The 20,813-nt window shown below is 39.7% G+C and overlaps 1 protein-coding gene across 1 annotated transcript in view; it reads left to right on the top strand.

Moving 5' to 3' along the window:
* Positions 1-951: 951 nt before the first annotated feature.
* The window catches only part of ROR2 (receptor tyrosine kinase like orphan receptor 2), a 144,543-nt gene continuing 124,681 nt past the window's right edge, over positions 952-20,813 (top strand). The window contains exon 1 of the mRNA XM_064735555.1: positions 952-1,152. Within this exon, the coding sequence (XP_064591625.1) occupies positions 1,059-1,152 (94 nt within the window). The 5' untranslated portion in view covers positions 952-1,058. The remainder of the gene's footprint in view (positions 1,153-20,813) is intronic.

The following is a 20,813-nucleotide window of genomic DNA, read 5'->3' as shown; positions in this document are numbered from 1 at the left end:
ATAACTTTTAAAAAGCATGAAATTAATTGGCTGAACTGCACCCTTGGAGTTTATATGAGGAGTTAAAACAAGCCTGCTGACAGTTCTGCATTATCTTCGAATACTGACTTTGAACTGCAGACGCAAACCAGGACAACTCCTTCTTCCCTCCTTTCCCCCATCACTAAAACATCAGCTCGAAAAGCTTACTTAAATTATGCTCAGAATGCTCTTATTTCTGGTAGTAAATATCTTGGAGACATTTTGAAACTTTTTGAGAATATTTGGAGATATTTTGAAACTATTTTGAAACTGTCAGCAGAATCTTTTCTGCCTGCTGAAGACAGAAAGCAAACTTTACTTCTGACACCCCATCATGAGAGAACCCGTAGAGCACAAAGAAGATCCCGGCCGCACTGGTTCTTGCTTCTCCGAGTACGTGCGGCGGGGCTGACGCCCCTGGGCGCTCTGGGGGCAGGAGAAACCGTGTTCAATCCACTGTCTTTAACGCTGCAGGGGCGCAAAACCTCTTCACTTGCGCAGCGAGGAGGAAGAAGGCAAAGGAGAAAAGCCGTAGCGGTTCTGGCCGACGCGCCTTTCGCCCGCTCCTTTTTGTTTTACTGGGGATTTTTGTGAGGAAGGTTGCAGGCTCCTGAGGCTTCTGGGAGGAGGACTCGCCTTTCAGAGGGGGCCCAGCTCCTGCTGGCTCCTGCTGGCTCCTGCTGACCGTCGAGTGCGGAGGGAAAAGTGTGCGGGGACTCGCTCGGGGCCGGGCTGCCCCCGGCAGAGGGTGCCGGAGCGATGGGACTGTCCCAGGCCCGCCCGCCCCCCGGCGCCGCTCCCCTCCCCTGTGCCGACTCCCGGGTGACGTTCGGATGCTGGGGAAGGAGGAGGCGGAGGAGGAGGAGGAGGGGAAAGGAGCGCGGCTTCCTCCGCCCCCAGTCGGGTACGGTCCGTTAGCGGGAGCGCAGGGCCGCGGCGGCGGAGCCGGGACGAGTTTGCGGCATCGGCAGCGGACCCCAGAGCGCCCGCCGGCGCTGCTCCCGCGGCTCCGGCAGGATCTGTGCCTGGCGGCCAGCATGGACCCCGCGGCGGCGGCGGGACGGCGGGGGGCGGCGGGCCGCCTCCTGCTCCTGCTGGCGGCCGCCTCGCTCCTGAGCCTCCGCGCGGCAGGTAAGGAGCAGCACCCTGGCTGCAGGGGAGGATGCTTCTGCTCTTCGAGTTGGGGTGTATGGGGAGAGGGGAGGCCGGGAAAGCTGCTCCTGTTCCTAGGAGAATTGCGCGTATCCATTTGGGACCAGCGAACCCGCCAGCATCCCCAGGTGGTGATTCATGTTGGCTACTTTCCTTCCTTTCTTACCTTTTTGCTTTTCTTTTATTCCCCCCGCCCCCCCATTTTATTGTCTTCCTTTCTTTCTCGCTTTCTTTCTTTTTTTCTTCTTTCTTTTTCTTTTTTTTTTTTTTTTTTTCCCTCAGTTCTTGGCACAATGGAAACCTGATGTTGTGTTCTTTACGAGGGGAGCTACAGGAGGCAGGAGGCGAGGGCAGCTACATTTTTTACCCCGAGCGAGCGCATCCCCGCGCCTCTGCCCCGCTCGGGGGAAAGGCGCTCCGTGCCTCTTTTCTGCCGGCTCAGCGCTCCGAGGCTGGTTGGTCGCCACTGAGGGGGGGCAGGGGGGAGGGAGAAAGAAGGAGAAAACAAAGGAAAGTTCGGAGTTTTGTTATTGCCGAGGGTGGATAGCAAGAGCGGAGTTTCCTCCTTCACTCTGCCCGCCTTCCAGCCCTCTCGTCGGAATGGTTATAATAATGCGTTATTATTTGGGACGTTGAGTATTGCCAGAATCTCAGCGGGAACCAGGAGGGGATTAAAGTTGAGTGGGCGAGGGGGCAGCCGCCGTGCTTGCAGCTCATGGAGGCTCGGCGGCGTTTCTTTCTGTGTGTTTTTGGGCTTTAGAGGGTCCCATTTTCTCTTTGTACCTGGCCGACCCTCAGGGACTGAGGAGGTCAGACTCTGGGCTCAGGAAACACTAGGACGCGCGGTTCGGTGAGCTCCGCGGTTGTTTTTAGGGCTGAATAAGCTGTCCCTGTTAACATCTGACCTTGCGCCGTGGCAGCAGCGGTGCGGCTGCTGATTAGATGCCAGTTTGTCCGGCATCTCCGAGGGTAGCGCCGTGATTTAGAGGCCTTAAGGGAACGTGTGGGGTTGGAGAGCCACGATGGTGTGAGACAGTTCCTGTAAAAGAAGCCGCATAAACTTTTTTTTTTTCAAATTTTTCCCTCCTCCACTCGGGCGTAAGTTGTGTGGGGCTTTCAGAGCAGGAAAGGGGAGGCTTAATGTTTTCGTTTTCTCTGGGATGTGAAATGCACCGTCGAGGTAGGAGCTGCCGGATCCAGCTCTTTGATCTCTCATGAAGCCATTCTCTGGAAAATTGCCTTCTCCCCCTCTGCAGCAGATAAACTTTACTCTCAAAGTCCTTCCCGGGAGTCTCTGCCCAGGCACTGAGGAAGCAGAGGACAAGGCTGCACCGTTTCCATGCCAGGTTTGCAGCCCTTCCCGCTCTGTCCTTACCGGGCAGCGCGGAGCTCGGCGGGTTAGCAGTGCCTTCCTCCCCCGCCTTTCCTGGCTTTGACTGAATTGCACCGACGTGCTGGAGGAGACCGATGATGTCTTTAAGGAAAAACAGTGATGCTGCAGATTAGAGGGGACTTGTTAATCAATTGCACGTTTGAAAGAGCTTTTCTTCCCTTTGTTGCTTTCGCTAATCCATTTAGCTCTCCCCGGGAGGTGACAGATGCCTATATTTCCTGTTATTCAGCTCTGGGGACCGAGGTCCTGCCATTTGTTGCTTTGCCATGAAGGGAGAGGGTCAGCAGAAAGCTAGAGGTCTGGGAGCTTTCCGGGGCGAGAGCAGGAGGCGGGCATGTTACAGCTCGCGGATTTGGGGTCAGTTCCCGTCGCCTTTATTTTTCCTAGAGCCTTTATTGCTCCCTTTGAAGAGGTTGCCCCGCTGCTGTGCCCCCCCTGCGGGCTCCGGGGCTCTGGGGGATCCCCCGGGGCCGCAGCGAGGATGGCCGTCGTCCTCCGGCGGCTGTGAGAGCACATGCCGGACTGTCTGTCCCCGTCCCCGCTCCGTCCCCTTTTCCCCGAGCAGCTCCCTCTGTTTCCCGAATGCAGCGGCAGGGAGGTGTGCACAAGCGTCCCGTGAGCTCCTTTCCTTCCTTCCTTTCTTCCTTCCTTCTCTTGCCCCCCGCTGCCGCTCCAGAACACGGTACGGCTGCCGCTTCGCGGCCGGGCTCTCCCCGCTCTCCCAGAGCCTCCCCAGGGCTCTCCGGGGGCGGAGGGGCTCCCGGGAGCCTCTGGAGCTGCCGCGGGGGGAGCGCCTGGCGCCGGGAGGAGCGGGGCAGCGCACCTTCGTCCTTCCTTGTGCGCGATGGGCTGCCCCGGCCGTGAGTGTGCTGCCATGCTCTCAGGAGACGTGTCCGGTTTCAGCCTTCTCGGAGGCAATATGAAATCATAAATTACCATTAAAAGAGTATTTGGGATTTATAATTTTCTTTTGAGCGCTACCTCACAAACAGGCGTGTGATAATCGTCTCAGCCGCCTGTGGAAAGTGTGGATTCACTCTACTCGATGGGCATGAAGTTTGAGTCTCCATTTTCTTTGAATAAGCAGCGCAGTGGTTGAGAGCCCATAATCACAGCAATAAATTCTTGTGTACTTCTATTGTTGAAGGGTATTCTTCTGTTTAATTAGATTTGCTTAATGGTAAACAGAGTATTTGTTAATCTACATTTCATTTAAAGGTTTATTTTTGACAATGTTATTTCAGCCTTTTCAGTGCTCACTTTTAGAATATGGCCCGGTGAGAGGCAACGTTGAAAATGGTGATGCACAATGGACCCGGCTTACAGACTTTTGCCCCCTTGCCATTAAATAGGAAAGGATGTTTAATCAACTGGAAGTTAATGCTCATGTGACTTGAGAAATATGCAGAATGCAGCGTTTAAAAAAAAAACCAACCAAAACACCAAAACTCTGTCAGCAGAATGACTAGGAATGAAAACATAATGGTAACTCATGCCTATGATTTTGAGAGCCCTGAGGTTTGTAAGCTTCTACCTAACTTCATAAAGGAGAAAAACCCTCTAATTTCAAACATTTGTACAATGTTTATGGAGAAATTAATCCAGGTATGGATTACTTCTGAATGCCTTTAAGTGCTGAAGTAGAAAAAATGTTGTAAAATACTTAAATTTTGAAGGTTGCATAAGATTCAGCCATAGCTCCATCCCAACTTGAATGCAAGAGATTCAGCTCTGGAAACTGTACACAAATCATCTGATAAAAGTCAGTCCATCTTTGAGTACAAGGAGTTCGCAGATAGCTTTTAATGAATTATATTGACCACATTAACTATTTTTAGGTCAAATCTCAATCAAACTTTTCTAGCATTAATTAAGTTGTTAGTTTAGTGATGAAGTTTATCTCTGAGTCAAGAGTTGGCACTGAATTTTTTTTCCCCCCTGAGTGTCTCAATTAAATTAAGCATTTGTACTGGAATTGCACTTTTCCCCTTAATGTCTTTGTTGCTGTAAACAGCACATAAAAGCAAGATGCTGGAAGAAAAGGATAAGATGAGAGACAAAGCAAATTAATCCTATTTACTGAGTTTTCAGTTGTTTGCAGAAAAGCTGATCTTTTTTCTAAACTCACTGCACTTTGTCTAAGGTGTGAATAGCTTGCAGGCATTGGCATGGAAATATGTTTGACCACTAATTAGGAAACTGGCAGTCTTAGTCCACCAACCAGTGAGAAGGAAGAGTAAAAGGAAGGAATGGTAAGAAATACTGGGTTTTGTTTGATAGCTGTGAGAATCTTCTGTATAGAAGACTTGTGGAGCTCTTTTCGTAGCTTATTCTCAGAGTCTTAAATTCACATTTTAGATTCAATAAAAATATCTTTTAGTAGCACTCAGCTTCTCAAGCTTTTAATCATACTTCTGATTGAGATAATTTATTTTAAAGGTCTCTTTGTGTTTATTTTTTTAACATTGCAGACAAAGAAAAAATATTAAGCAAACTTTTTTTCATTTTTTCCAAAATGGTTCTTTCTATAGATGTTCTCTGTTGCCTTGTGTGGTTGCTCAGAAGGAAGAAATGCTACTTACAGTATTCCATCTAATTTATAGCATCTGTCACTATGTTCTCTGTGCAAAGAATGGTTTGCTATTTAAGTTTGTTTATTCATTGTGAGGCTGTTGCTTTATAAAGGAAGTTGTCATTAGGCTCAGCATGTCTGGAAAGCATGCAAGCACTCAAGTCTTCTAATCCAGTGACTACAAAGTAGTTAACGCTTCAAAGAGAAGGAACGACAGGATTTTGTTGCACTGAAAGAAGATGCATTGTTTGTTAATCCTACTTTTAGTTGTTACTCTACTAAAGACTGCTACAGCCTCACTAGTAATCATTTGAGACAAACATGGATTTTACTTGAATTACTGTCTTTTCTCTTGGTTTCGTCTAAATGTAAGTAGTGACGTGTCCCGTACCAGCTTTTTGCATTTACTTTTTCTGGGCCTTTGCCATACACCAATATTCATGTGCAGCATCCTGCTAGATAGTTTTGCTGATGTTTTCCACAGACTTGACTCGCAAACAAGCTTTTTCTCCTGACATCTGTTTGTCCTCCTTGGCCAGCTTGGGAAAGGACTTCCTCTTCCAAGTGATGCCAGCTGGTGACGTTTTTTTTAAAACTAAAAATGTCTGTACGTGACTTTCCAGGCCATAAAGTATATACTTTTCAAAAAGTCAAAAGGTGATCTCTTAACTATAAACTGTGACTTTGTCTTCTGGATGGCAATGGGCAAAAGCTTTCATTTAAGAACACTAACAAATCTGCATTGTAGTATCGCTGAGAACAAGAAATCACACTGAAAATACATTTCACTAAGTAGTGCACTGATACTGTGATGGGCCTAAGTAAATGAATTCCACCAGCATTGAAGACCTTGGTGAGTATCCTACAGACAGTTCCATCCTTCTGAGCAGGTGTGAAATCAGTCTGTGTGTATCTCCTGGAGCCATTGGGCGCATGCATCAGTGGTAGTGTGTGCTGTTCATGAAGCACAGGGAACATACTCCTCTGTGCTGGTGGAATTAGCTCTCATTATATTGGTGCCTTCTGGTTTTCTGTAATGTGTGCCTGTGTTTGATGGTGAAGAAGGGTGCTATAGTAGCTGAGGGAGAGGAAGGGTATCACAGTGTTACTGTTCTGTAGAAAGTTTTTAAAGAATGAGTGTGCTTGTCCCTCTGAGTCTAGAGCAGAGTTCACTGACGTCTCCTAAAGAGAAGGCTGTTTGGTTGGTGAGGGTACAGTTTCTTGCACACCTGAAGCTCTTGGTTTATTTAGCTAAATCAGCAAGCTGGCTCCGCTGCAAAGTAGCCATAGAGAAGTGGAAGAACACATGGATGGAGAATTAGCACAAGAGATAAGGCACTTCCTTCTTCCACAGTAATTATTTTTGTTGAAGCAACCGAAAGATGTTTTGTCTGTGTACAGCTTGCAGAAACAGCAAAATCAAATTATTGGGGAACTGTTGAGGGTCACAGTTTGCCAGAGTTTGGTTTGCAAGTGTGAGTAACTGAATCAGGAAATTAGATTGGATCCCTGATTTGCCTTTTTTTCCCTGAGTAATCCATCAATATCTCGTGGGAGACACATCTAATGGATCTTTTGGATTTGAAATTTCTACTCAAGGTGTGATTTTAAGACAACAACAAATAGTAATCTTTCTTGACCAAAAAGCACCATGTGTATATTGCAATACCTATGAAACCTCTACTGAACTTAAATTTCTGTCTTGTACTTTCTTTGTTAGACTTCCTTTTGTATGAATGGCATAAACATTTAATTCTGTAACTTCAGGTTACTTGTCTTCATCCCTTGCCACTTGTCTTCATCAAAACTGCTCTAGGGTGTTCATTTAACAGTTCATCTGGTAAGTATATTTTCAAGTAGCTTCTATAAATGATTTTCCTTGATTTTCACACTTTAACACCTTAACATTATTTTTTCCCCTGTGGTATTGTCTGTGTAAGAAGAATGGCTTGACTGGTTGTATAAAGAAGAGGTAAATTTTGTAACAGTTCTAAAATTCTGAAGGCTTACTTTTCAAAACAATCTACAGAATTGTCTAGTTGAATCATTCATGAAACTAACAATGGATTGTTCTTACCAGAGCAGTAACACAGTCACATATTCAGTTATTGTGTAGATAGAGAACAGAAAACGTACCGCAAAAGACAGGAGGAATTTTATTAATCTGTCTTTAAGTATAAAAATTATGGTTTGAAAATAATAAACTTGATTTCTACTGGTCAGAAACACTCTCCTAACTCAAATGAATAAAGAAGAAACCAAGAATCACAGAGCTCTACTAAAGGCAGGCTAGTGAGAGTGGCAGGCTGCTGCACAGATGGGGGAGATTGGTTTCTTCCATGTCTAAACAGAATAGATGGATGTCATATCTTTTACTTGGTTGTAGAGGAGACACAAAAGATTTTTTTGAAGAACAGAGTCCAGGGACAGAGATAAGCAGCCTAGGGAAATCCTAGGAGCAGGCTAACTCAAAGCACACGCACCTCAGGTGCTGGAGCCATATTTCACAGGAACACCTTAACATTGCACATTGAGGGACAGGAGGTCTGAGATGCAGCAGTGCCACCTCAGATTGGATGAAGATGTTGTGGCACCTTGCTTGTTTGTTCTTCTTCTCTTTGGAAGCAGAAAAAAGGTCTGATTGTATAAGAAGAAAATGTTTCTCGAGGAAAAAAGCCAAGAAGAACTGTCCTAGAAACATTAATTCAATTTGCTTGGATATGAATGAGAAATTATTCATATGAGTGTATCAAAAGTATTGTTGACTAGAGCAAGGTCTGAAAATGAGAAAAGGGAAAAAAAAAAAAGAAATATGGTATTACTTGGCAGTCTTGGACTGCAGCAGCTAAGTAACTTTAAAGTAAGTTCTGTCAATCTCTTGGATGAACCAATAATAAATAAAACTGCTTGAAAGCTTAAGATGCCCTAACAATGTATAAAATTTTCTGTGTCATTCATCATCTGAAAGTTTAGGAAGAAATTACTGGATGTAAAGAGAATGAGATTTTTTATATTTAAAGCAAGAGAACACATATTCTGGATGATAAGTAAACAGATGGTTTTGCTGTGCTTGTTTCTAGTTTGGAAAAGTGACACAGCAGAGTTGTGTTATAGAAAAAACCCAATAACACTAGACCTACTAATGTTGCAGCAGTGTTTCTGTATATAATAAAATTTATCCCTTCTTAAAAATCCAAAAGTATAAATAGGCAAGTGAAGGCTGTAGACGGAGAACCCAAATATAATATCATATCTACTCTTTTATTTCAGGCAAGAACAGTTCTGTTCTGGTTCTAAATATGTGTTGGTTTTCACATTTTACTCACAAAGTAGAGAATAATTTTTAAAATAAAATATCTTTTTGACATGTGCTGCCCTGATGCATATTTGTTAAATAATACAAAACCTTGGAAACTGCGTATCAGAGAGCTGACTGGATAAAAATTAGCCCTGCAGTACCCAACCCAGTTCTGGCCAGGCTCCCTGAATTGGCTTCCCTCCAGTCCCATGCATCCCATATCCACCAGCATTGGTTTGGAGAAGAGATGATGGATGGCTGGGAGGGAGAGCACATGGCAGCCCTGGCAGAGCAGCTTAAATTGCCGTGGAACTTCATTCTTGGAGACAGAAATTGGATATGCAAAAGTATCAACATTATTGTGGGAGCTAGAAATTTTAGAGACAGTTCCACAATATTATTGTAATTGATGGCTGCCTAAGATATGGATTGTGCAGAGTGAAGCTGAACCGGTGGGGTTGAAGTTAGAAAATTCTCACCTATCTCAAAAATCTAGTCTGCAAACAGGTGTTTGATTAGTTGTCGATTCTCACCACAAACCGCCTTGGCCGTTTGTCTGTGTGTTAGAACTCCTGAATCTTCAGCAGTTGTTGCTTAAGCTGCGTTTTAGAAGTCCACTGAGTTTTTCATTGCATTATAGGTAAGAATAGATGAGCTTTGAAATTAAAGGTCTTAATAAAACAATAGAGTTTTTTCAGTACAATAAAGAAGGAAATCGACAGAGTCTAAGTTTTGTGAAAATTTGAAAGACCTATTAAATCTTCTTGAATATTCTGTAAGTTGAAAATGCCAAGAATCTTGTAGCATCCATCTGTAATTAGTTCTTTAAGTCTTACAACTCCTGTACAGAAATATAGATCATGCTTCTTTTGAGTAGATGTGAAATATTTCTTTCAGCAAGTTGAAAAGAAAAAAAAGGGGAGGAGTCTATGGGAGAAAAAACCAGAGAATTCCATTCATATAAGAATTTTCTTTACTGCGGCGTGGGAAATTAAAATAATTTATGATACTCTAGGAACTTGATAGTTGAAGGATGAGCTTAAACATAAAAAAATGTTCTAAAAATTGTAGTTACAGTAGTGGTTAATGATGACTCCTTCCATGGTAGACCAGAATACCTTACAAAGGGAAAAGTGGTAGTAGTAGATAAAATTGCAAGCTTGAGTAGGATCTGAACCAAACCTACATGAGAAAAATGTATCTGCTGTTGTTTAAATTTTAAAAATAACAGGGCTTCATAGCTCTGCCTGGAAACAATTTAATACAACAAATTGGGTTTTTTTTTAAAAAGTATTTCCAGCCAGACCAGAAGCAGTACTTAATAAATACTTTGAAAGGGTGAGTCTGTTCTTTGGACTTGGTTTTGCAAACTCAGTGAATTTGGATGTTTATATCTGAAATTACAGATAGTAATCCAACCCATTTTTCCTAAAGCTGATCTCCCATTTATCTTTTTCTCTCTGAGTCAGTGTAGAAATATGATTCAGAAATCCATTCTTTAATGGAGGTAGTAGAGAAACTGTTACAAAGCTCATGATACTGTGGTTTTCAAAGCAACAGAAAAAAAACCCACCGTGGTTCTTTCAAAGTTTATGTGTAGAGAACTTTTGGATAATGCTGCTCTTAAGAAAAACACACTTATTTTGCGAGTGTTTTATTTAAGAACATATCACATGTAGAAAATGTTTTGAAGAGGATCATGCTAGTCAAATGCAAGGGCATACAGAATTAGGAAAGACAGGTTTTAGAAGTTACACTGGTGTGTAATCCAAAAGCCAAATTTAAAGTCAGGATCAACTTTGATTCTGGAACTCAAGGATGATGTGTTTACTCAGGAAAGAACTGCAGAAATAAAGGTGTTGATTTATAGCATATTTTCAGAATTACAAAACCCGGGAAATGTTAGCTCACATTTACCGAATACTTACTATGTTCACAGAGGCAATTATTAGAAAATCTTAGTTCAGTGTGAAACTGAAGAGTAAACTAGATGCAGTTTTCTTCCTGCAGGCAAGGCCTTATTGATCAGTGCAATACTTGTAATGTCATCTTTACTGGTACTAAATCATATTGTTGTGGGATTTATCATTTCTAGAAGTAGAGAAAAATCAAAACTCAATGCTGTGGCATTAGGCTCTGTGGAAATTTTTCTAGTGCCTTTACATCTGTTATATTTTCTAGGAAGATCAATGTCTTCTGTAACCGCAGTATGAAATAGGGTGAAATAGGATCTAGAAGGACTTAGAGAGGTTGGATTATTTATTCTTCAAGACAGAGTCAACTTTAGCTGGCATGACCTATTCTCCAGAGGTGACAAGAGCAGAGATTCAGTGACTTCCACAGGCAGGCATGCAGGCTTGTGATTACTTACACTTGTTTGCAATCCAAGTGCATTACTTCCTGTTACAATTTATTCCTCTACTTTTTGCAATTGTAGTTGATTTTATTTTTCTGATTTCTGAAATAGTTCCTCAAACTTTTACAGAAATTCTTCCCAAAAATTATCTTGTCTCCTTGTAGATATCTCTCTCGATATTCTCTTCACCACTACTGTGTTCTCAGCCTTTCCTCTTGCATCATATTTTCTGAATCTTATGGTTGTGCTCATTCTTCTCTATTGGACCTTCTCCAAAATGTCTTTCCTGAAGTGTGCTAACCAAAACTGGTATGTTCTAGCTCATGCTGTACCAAGACCAGCTGAAGGAAGATGATTGTTTCCTATATTTACTGAATGACGTTTTATTTCCCAGATTGAAGCCTGAATGTTTTGTGGCAGTGTGGCCTTGCTCAAGCTCTGATCCACTCCAGATCTTTCACAAAGAATTGTTGCCAAGTCCCTGTTTGGTACCAGTGAAATGGTTTAAGCAGGAAACTTTCTGCCTGTCTTCACTCTCCTGCCTGTATTTATTCCCACCCTCCCCATACCATTTTTTTTTGCTGGTGTATGATTCCATTTACTAAGACCAGAATGTTGGCAGCACATAACAGCTTGGTGTTGCCTATGGAATTCAGTAAGGCAGATAGCAGTTCAGATCCATAGCACTGAAACTTGCGACTCTCCATTGTTTCATTAACCACAGAGACTTAACTCCGATGGTTTTCTAAGGAGCTGTCATTTGCCTTTGTATAAAATTTCATGTTTCCCCTGTGAGAATGCCATAGGTAACAGCTCCCTCCCCACTAGCACCTTCAGGCTATCATTCCATAGGGGATAATATATGTCCTATTATGGTCTTCAGGAGCTAAACTTCTAGCAGCAAAAGCTCTTGTAACATGTGTAAGTCTTCTTCTTTCTTTCTTTCTTTCTTTCTTTCTTTCTTTCTTTCTTTCTTTCTTTCTTTCTTTCTTTCTTTCTTTCTTTCTTTCTTTCTTTCTTTCTTTCTTTCTTTCTTTCTTTCTTTCTTTCTTTCTTTCTTTCTTTCTTTCTTTCTTTCTTTCTTTCTTCTTAAATAACTTGGCTTTTTGTAACTTTCATTTCTATAACTCTGGTAATGTACATTTTCATGTTGTACCAGATTAATCAATTTGAAAGGCAGAGAGTTCATACGTGCCTATTTTGAGAAACTGATTTTTTTTTTTCAAAGTTCATGTGAAGCCCGTAGAAAATTATGCAAATGACAGTTTTCTCTCTCTCACTCTTAATATCATGCCTGCATCAATGTAATAGACTAAAATTGTACCCTTTAATCTCATACAGGGTCATGTATTCCTACTTCTTTTACTCTTCAAAGTCCCCTCTTAAGTGAGTAGTTGCATGTTGCAAGACCAAGGCAATTAACTAAAACTACTCCAGCTTTGGAAACAAATGATATAAATTCATTTTTAAGCATTAATACTTACATGAAATAAGTTATGGGTACAAAATTCTGGAACTGATGTAAGAATAAATAGATGTAGTTGTCATTGTCTCTGCAGGGTTCTCATTTCCTCTGCATCATCCAGTCCTCTTCCTTCATCGTATTTTTCTGTTCAGTGATTTAATAATTTTCTCTATAGCATGTTTCCTTCTGACATTTGGGTTTTTTGTTGTTTGACTGTTTTCTTTCTGACTCCCATTAAATAGCACTTTAGATCTTAGGAATTCACAGATGTGCTGTGGTTGCGTACTAAATACTTCAGTCATCCACAGTGGCTGTTCCTAGCTGTCTGGGAAAAAAAGTCTCTGGTCAGCAGGTAGGAAAAATGCCTCCAAAGAGATGATTTTCTGTGACTGAATGGTTAGCATGCTCCTTTGTAACTCTTGTTGCTTGAGAAGCTGCTGGTATCAGCACCTGTACTTAATTTAACATGAAACAGAAGACTAAAGTTAGAAAAGAGTGTTATGGGAGCAGGTGGTGTGGATGGACATGTCTGAGCAGAGTGTCTGGACTGTGATCCAGTTTATGAGGAAAATAAGTGTGTGTGGGGTATAGAAATGGAGTTAGGGCTGTGAGAATGTGTGCCAGCAAATTTAGGAAGTTTAATGTGCTCCTGAGAGTGGAGTGGCAGGGAATTGGAAACTTTAGCTGTGGCACCACCACCATGGCTGCAGTGCCATCTTTGGGAAAGTTCTGCCTTATACTGTGGTTACTTTTTTGTTTTTCAGGACATACAGTGCAACAATGGCTATGTCTTTCACCCTGGTTGTATAGCAAGCTTTGCTTAGGAAAAAGAAGGGAAGTGAAATAGGGCCTGCTGTGATGACTGGGCTGTATCTCAAGTACCATCTTGAATTTGAAACAAAGTGAATAGAGGTGTGAAGGAAGATTTTCTCATCAGGTTCTGGCTCTTTGGGAACCTTAATAGTGTAGAAAAAACAATGGACTCTGTCTATTTAGGAAAAAAACATGCTTTGTTTTTCTGCATGTCAAAACCATAGTTTTGAAATAGGGAAAATCATTACATACTTTATTGTTGTACATGTCTAATGTATAGAACTGTTTGTGGTTCTCCCCCCCCTCCTTGCTGCTTTTCCTAGTTCAGATTTGATTTCCCTTTACCCTTGTATTTTTTTTTCTGCCCCCTTCCTTTTTTTCCCCCTTTTCCTTTATTCCCTCCTCCTTTCTTTTCTTTCCTCCCCTTTCCTTTCTTTTTCCCTCTTTTTTTTTCTTTCTTTCTTTCTTTCTTTCTTTCTTTCTTTCTTTCTTTCTTTCTTTCTTTCTTTCTTTCTTTCTTTCTTTCTTTCTTTCTTTCTTTCTTTCTTTCTTTCTTTTTCTTTCTTTCTTTCTTTCTTTCTTTCTTTCTTTCTTTCTTTCTTTCTTTCTCTCTCTCTCTCTCTCTTTCTTTCTTTTTCTTTTCTTTTCTTTTCTTTTCTTTTCTTTTCTTTTCTTTTCTTTTCTTTTCTTTTCTTTTCTTTTCTTTTCTTCTTTTCTTTTCTTTTCTTTTCTTTTCTTTTCTTTTCTTTCTTTTCTTTTCTTTTCTTTTCTTTTCTTTTCTTTTCTTTTCTTTTCTTTTCTTTTCTTTTCTTTTCTTTTCTTTTCTTTTCTTTTCTTATGAAACCACTCTCTGGTAATTCTGAGTCAGTTGGGTCAGTTCTGGGCTTTTCTGTGCAGAGACTGCCAAGATTTTAGAAAATATGTGGTGGTTTAGGGATTTAGTTATATGTCCAAAAGGGACAAGATTTGAGACCTCCAAATGTCTTTAATTTAAAACCATAATTTGGAAAGGATCTTTCCTGAGTCCCAAGAGAAAAAAGCCAATACTTTCATTTATACAATTAGTCATCATTCTGTTCACCATTAGGGTTATCCTCCCTCCTGAAAAGGCTACAGTTTGTTTTGCTGCCTTAACAAAAATGAGTTCAGTTGATTTAATGTTCTGTTTCATGATGAAGTGTCTTATCTAGGTCATAGTTTAGCTGTTAACAAGATATTTATGAAGTGGTAAGAATTCTCTGCTCTGTGGTGAATTTAGTCTCTAGAGTGGGGCAAAATGCTATTTAACTAGCAAATAAAGCAGTTCAACTTCAAATTATGTCAAAGTTGACTGCAACAATTTTAATCTTTTAGTAACCTCCTAAATATGTAGAATGTCTGGAACTGCTCAAAACTTCAGTAATTTGACCTCTGCTGTAGAAAAAGCATTTCATATGAATTAATATTGTAAGTAGCTATCCAAGGCAGGGATTTTTTTTTGATTTAGAAACCAAGTTAATACTTTTATAGTATGTGCAGACTGTAAAACACAGCTAAAGACTAAGAACATATTCCTGAGCTCACTTTTTTGGTACCCAAGACTTATTTTACTGGCTTATCAATTACTGGGCTAAATCCTTGTAAGTATTTGAAGCTGGTATTTGTGATACTTGCTTGGGATTGTTTTGTCTGCCATGTAACAATGTTGTCAGCAGATATTTCTCTAATTTCTGCATAGTTTTTATTGGTGTTTAACATAATTACAGCCATAGTGGTGAAGGCAGTAGAAGTATGAGTTTTCTGTTTCCCAGACATACAATGTAAATAGGGACTTTTTAAAAGGAATTCTGTATGAAACACTGCTTCACCATAAAATGTTTTGAGAGCAGCATTGTTTGATATTTCATTTATGTCTGTTGAAGCAGCAGTGGCATGTTTCTGTGTCTCTTATGTTTACTAATATAATTGTATGTGAGCCCTTCTCTCTTCAGCTGTGTATCAGTAGTTTTTGAAATACATATAGACTAGCACTTGCGTGATAAGTGAATAATTAGTGACTTACATCACTAACTCTGGAGTGCCACCCCAACTCTGTGGAAATAGATTTGATTGGATTCTCAGAAACTTAATTTTCCTTGTATTTAATTTTCATGAACAGCCATTTCTATGGAGTCCCTATTTCTGGCTTCATCTAGACAGGCAGATCTTTGTAGGGTGTAACATGGAATAGAATAGTTGCTTTAATCTCCTTTCTTTATGTTTTCATTTGTATAACTATACATATGAATGAAAATAAGTCTTCATGAAGATTTGATTTCCTGACTAATGTGTATTTTTGCATTAAGATGGTTTATAGTTCAATGTAAGTTTATGTTGAACTGGACAACAGTGGGTGAACCTGAACCATCTAAAGACAAACTTGACTGTGACTCCATGAGACTGCTCAGTTAAGGAAGAATGTGAGCCATGAGTTGTTCATACCTAGGATCCCACAAAAATGTTGTGCAAAAATCTATAGACTGTTCTGCCATTTCTCCCCCAAGCAGCTGTCTGCTGGGATGAAAGATCTTTAAAAGATTTAGTTTCATGAACATATTTTCCATTTTATTTTACTTCTAAAACAGTTGTCTTGCAGAAGGATGAAGACACTCATTTGTCTCTCAGGTAGTGGCATTATAAATTGCATACGGAGCAGTGCGGTTCTAGAAGCAGTCTCTACCTTTTCTATAAGATGGATAATTAAACTTTATTAATTAAGGTAGCATTTTTATCTTTTTGAAAAATGTAATAATGAGTTTGTAAGAGTAAGTTTGTAAATTTGCAAGTTTCTTTCTCTGTAAGAAACCATATTGTCTGGTGAACATGAAGTGGTTTTTTTTAACCCGAATAAAAGATTTAAAAAAATAAAAGGTCAGACCTAAATGATCATAATATACCTGTAAAAAATTTGAACTGAAAAACATTTCACTTGCCAGATATGCATTTTTGTGTTACTTCTGCACCCATTAGTGTTCAGCATCTAAAACGGAACAAGGAGTCTGATTTCACTGACACAGTCATAGCTGTTGGTGGTATCTTGTTTTGTAGAGTCAGTAACACCTTCTGAAACTCCTGTTGCCGCAGCCAACAAAATAATGAAGGCTATTTAGTTTTAAAATTATAGGAGAAACTGAGATAGTCTTGTTTATGAGAAAAATAGGGCAGATGGAAGTGTGAGGTGTGCTGAGACAGATAAGTTTTAGTGAAAGCAGGAGTTTCTGTACAGCATGTCCATGCACACGTGGCACCAGACGTGATTGTGCATTTGCCAGTAATATGGTGTTTAATGGAGAACTTGCAAAAGTCTGTGAAGAGAAAACGAAAGATCAAAATGCTAAAATAAAAGCGGTATGTCAGACTACTTGGTTTGGATTCAAGTAGTTGAATAACTAGCTTGCTTACATTTTTATCCAAGGAAATATAAAATTTAAGCTCTTACTGCATTTACATATCCTGGAATACACATACCCTACTGCATTTAAGTAACTTTGACTAATTTCTGTGGTTCATTCAAAGTGACTGCTTGTTCAAAGGAGGAAACAGATAACACAGCATAAAATGGCAAAAACCTAGCAGCTTTTTATGAACAAGTAGGGTCATGAACAAGTTATTACCAATCAGAAGGGTAAAGAGACATATAAGTATGTTTCTAAAACAGAAAGTATAGAAAAACTAATATTAAAACTAAAATTTCATAATTGGATGGAAGCCAACAGCTGTTCTAAAGTGACTGAATCTTGCATCATCTCTAACTAAAAAGGGTTTATGAAAAGATAGGAAAATGTACCTGAACAGTTGAATAATTCACTTATGGAGTCATTGTGACTTATGTTTTTAGTATATGTTTAGAGAAAATTAGTATTTTTCTAATTTATATCAGTGAATAGAAAGTTAAAATATTATAAAATAAAATATTTTATCTACTAGGTTTCCATTAGTAATTATTCTATATGCCATCATTCACTCAAGCAGGTAGCAAGCTTTTAAAGTGTTTTTGTGATGGACAGACTTCCAGGCTTCAGAAGACACAGACATTTTTGTAGACAGAGGAGAAGGGATTTGGTCTGAAGGAAGAAATTGAAATAGTGAAATAGTGAGAGTTTTATTGGGACCAGAAAGCTGAAACTTCATCCAGACACTGCTGCTGTAGAAAGAACTTACCATAACTGTGTATAGGGTTTTTTGGGTTTGTTCATGGTAAATTTTTTTTGGAGGGGGGGTGTCGGTTTAGTTTTTTTGTTTTTGGTTTGTTTGTTTGTGGTTTTTTGTGTGTTTGTTTTTTTTTTTTTTAGTTAGGTTTAGTTTGTGGGTTTTTTTCCATTTTATTTTACAGAAGAAACTGCACATCTTTAATGGAAGTGGTGGAACAGCTTATTTTCTCAAAGTGAATTTTAAGATACTGCTGACCACAGGAGTACCAAACACTGCCACGGCACTTTGTCCACTTTTTCCCCCCTCATCCTTTATCCTTTTTTATGAGATTGGAGAACGCAAAGGCTGATGCTGGCTATAAGGCTACACTTTACAAAAAGTGTAATGCTCATCCTCAGGTCTTATAAAAGGGCAGGATTCTTTTGCAGTGAAGCTACAGTGAGGGTATTATTAAATAATTTAGACTGTCTTAGACTTGACTGGTGATGTTTCTGTGTCTTGAAGATATTTTAGCTTAGAAAGTCTGTGTTCAGGCAAATTTGCCTTGCCTTGAAACATAGTTGTTGTAAATAGCAACATTCCTCTTGCATCTTGTCAAAATACAGGAAAGTGTTTAGTCTTGCACTTTTGCATGTCTTTGCAATTGCTTCTTGTTGGATTTCAAGATATCTGTTGGTTTTGTTTTCTTTTGTTTTTCCCTTTTTATTTAGTTAAATGATGACTGAATGATACTGTTTGGATTGCTTGACTATAGTTTATAGCCATTCACTTTTTTTTCCCTCCAAGGGCAATTCAGAAAGGGGGGATATTTTAGACCACTAGTGGGCTAGGGTTTCTTTCTGAAGGCAAACTGGTTAAAATGAAAGAAAATTCAAAAATTTTGCTTTGTGCGTCTAATTTGTAGTACCTTGATAGATATTTTAATGGGTGTGTATATTTTTATGTAAGTGTATATAAATGAAGTGTAGTCTTCTCTGAAGTTTGAAAATTTTCATTTGCCTAAATGTTTTTTTTTCTGGCTTTGTTTCGTAGTGTATTGTCCTATCCTATTGATAGAACCTGATTTTGCTTTTTATTTCACTGGATTGAGTGTCCTTGGAAATTTTGCTCATAAATCTGCTTTAATTTACAGCAGTTTGTTTATCTTCAAGTAGATCTTGGTATTTTTACTGAGGGAAGGCTTTCTGAGAGTGCTGGAGCAGTCAAATATAGTGCCCAGCCAATGTCATTTGTGCAGTTTTGCTTGAAAGACTGGATGACAGTGTGGTCATCCTGAAGAGACTGATGTTCAGCTGTGAGATGGATAATAGGGCAAGGAATAACAGAAAATGAAAAGAATTGAACATTAGTTAGGCTAGACACTGAATAGGAAAATGAAGTGGAAATACACAACATTTGGGGAAAATTAGGTATGTCCTTGTGGGATCCAGGCCTCAAAGCAGGGCTAACATTTCTGTGGCTATTCTGCCTTTTAAGTTACCTCACAAAAGAAAAATGATATCACTAAGGCATTTTTCATTTCTTTTGGCAGTCATGTTTTACACTGTCTTTCATATCTCCTTTTTTCTGACTCTGCAAGAATTGTGTCTTGAATTAAAAGAAGTATTGAGTCAGATTTCAACCTGTAATGCTTGACTGCATGAGGACTGATCTGACAGCCTGACGTTGCCATCAGCAATTTATTTCACTCTATGCATAATAGGAACGATACTCTGAGTCAGTGGGGAGTGGAGATCTTAATTGTTTAGTGCTTTGAAGATGAGGTTATATAGCTGTAATTGCTGATAATAACCGACCCAAGCCCTTTCCCTTTAGCAGGCAAGACATAATTTTGTGATTTCTTTAATTTGCATTGTATACTTTACATTTGAAAAGGAATTGTTTCAAAGTGTTGTCTGGCCTCAAGAACTCTTGTTCTGTTTAAACAAGTGCATTTTCTGATTGTCCTAGACCAGTAGAATCTGAGCTGTCATTATATTTACCTAATATAATTTAGGTACATGCCCTAGCTCCTGTGTGTCTCTGACAAATTTGAAAATGATTCCAGGTTTGTTACTCTACTCTTCAGCCTTTCAGAAGAGTTTTCTTCTCCCCTTTTTCTGTGATCAGCAGGCAGTCTGTAAAGCTGTGCAGTTCAGAGTGTAAGAACAAAAGGGATTAATGACTTCTTTGCATTTAATTAAATGTGTGGTGTTGTGATTTGTGTTGCATTTTGCAACAGTTTGGGAAGCAACATTTTCAAATTTGTGAAACATTTGCATTGTATGCAGTGCTGAAATTTGGCCAAAATTTTCTAATTTGGATGTTTGAAGTTACTTGTAAATTTTAAGTAACTCCAGAAATACAGAGTATCTGCAGATTTCTTCAGAAAAAACCCCATGCTTTTTAAATTTTAAAGTATTTTTCATGGTCTTTAGTCCTATTGTGACATACCATGTACAAGAAGAATATTTCTGGTAGAGGACTGTACTCTGCATAGGAGTCAGCATTCATATTCTCCCTTCAGAAAGATGGCTCAGTTCCAATGTACTGTTGTAACTGTGACAAGCATGTAAATTAAACACAAAATATTCTTTTTTCTTGTGTATTTACAGTGTCATTGTTTTGATATTGATTTTTCAGCTATCTTTTGCAGTGAGGCCCTGGATTTTAGCCTTGAGTATTCGGGCTCACTTGGAAACCTGTCTTGTGGATTCTTGGCCAGTTAATAGTTCCAAGTGGATGCAATTTAATAACCCTTGTGCTGTTTTGATTTGCCTCCCACACCATCTGGTCTATGTCTTTCTCCTGCTCTTTTTTTTTTTTTTTTCCCTGTCTTAAAGGATAGTATTTTTTCAATAATTCAAACTTTCAGGCATGTCATCTGAAAGTGTAGCTTGCTCTTAAACTTCCCTGTGCAATGTGTATTCCCAGAAAGAGGGCTTTCTGTATATACAGGAAAAAGAACATGAACAGGAACCTGTGGACAGGTTGGAATGGCAGGAATGTAGTGCGCACTAAAGATGTCTGTTTCTTCACACTGAAATATTGTTTGAACACATTTCAAGAGTTAAATTATTTCATGGCTCCAAGGTCTCCTGGATGGCTCTCTGTATTTCTCTCTAGTGGCCTCCACATTTAATTATTGGAGAGTGGCAAGAGATGTCTTCAAAATACAAAATCACTCAGCCTTTGCTGAGATGAGAGTTAAGTGTTGTCATGAAGCTTGTAGTCTACTCCCTGAGCTTATTAGTACTTGATTTAGTAAAGATAACTTAGAGTAGTGCTAATTAAGCTTAGCTCTGTTTTGCCATAATTTGAAAGTACTGGGTGAAAAATTTGTTCACGTAGTGAGAGGGTGTAAATTCTTGACAACATTTTTTCAAATTTTGGGTGATCATTTGTCTGCCTAGCCTGGATGCTTGTCCTTTAGCCTTTATGTTTAAAACAGTTCTTTAGCCAATGTTCAGTTTGTTTCTGATTTATGCTTTTTTTTGTTGATCTGATGCCTGTGCGGTGTAGACTGGAAAGACTGAAGGGGTGGGATGGGTTTTGTTCTGCCCCACGTTGTGGGTGTTGGGTGGGAGCAGTGCA

The sequence above is a fragment of the Zonotrichia leucophrys genome, chromosome Z (assembly GCF_028769735.1).
Source record: "Zonotrichia leucophrys gambelii isolate GWCS_2022_RI chromosome Z, RI_Zleu_2.0, whole genome shotgun sequence".
NCBI lineage: Eukaryota > Metazoa > Chordata > Aves > Passeriformes > Passerellidae > Zonotrichia > Zonotrichia leucophrys.
Note: the sequence above shows the minus strand (reverse complement) of the source record. Positions and strands in the feature narration are given on the sequence as shown.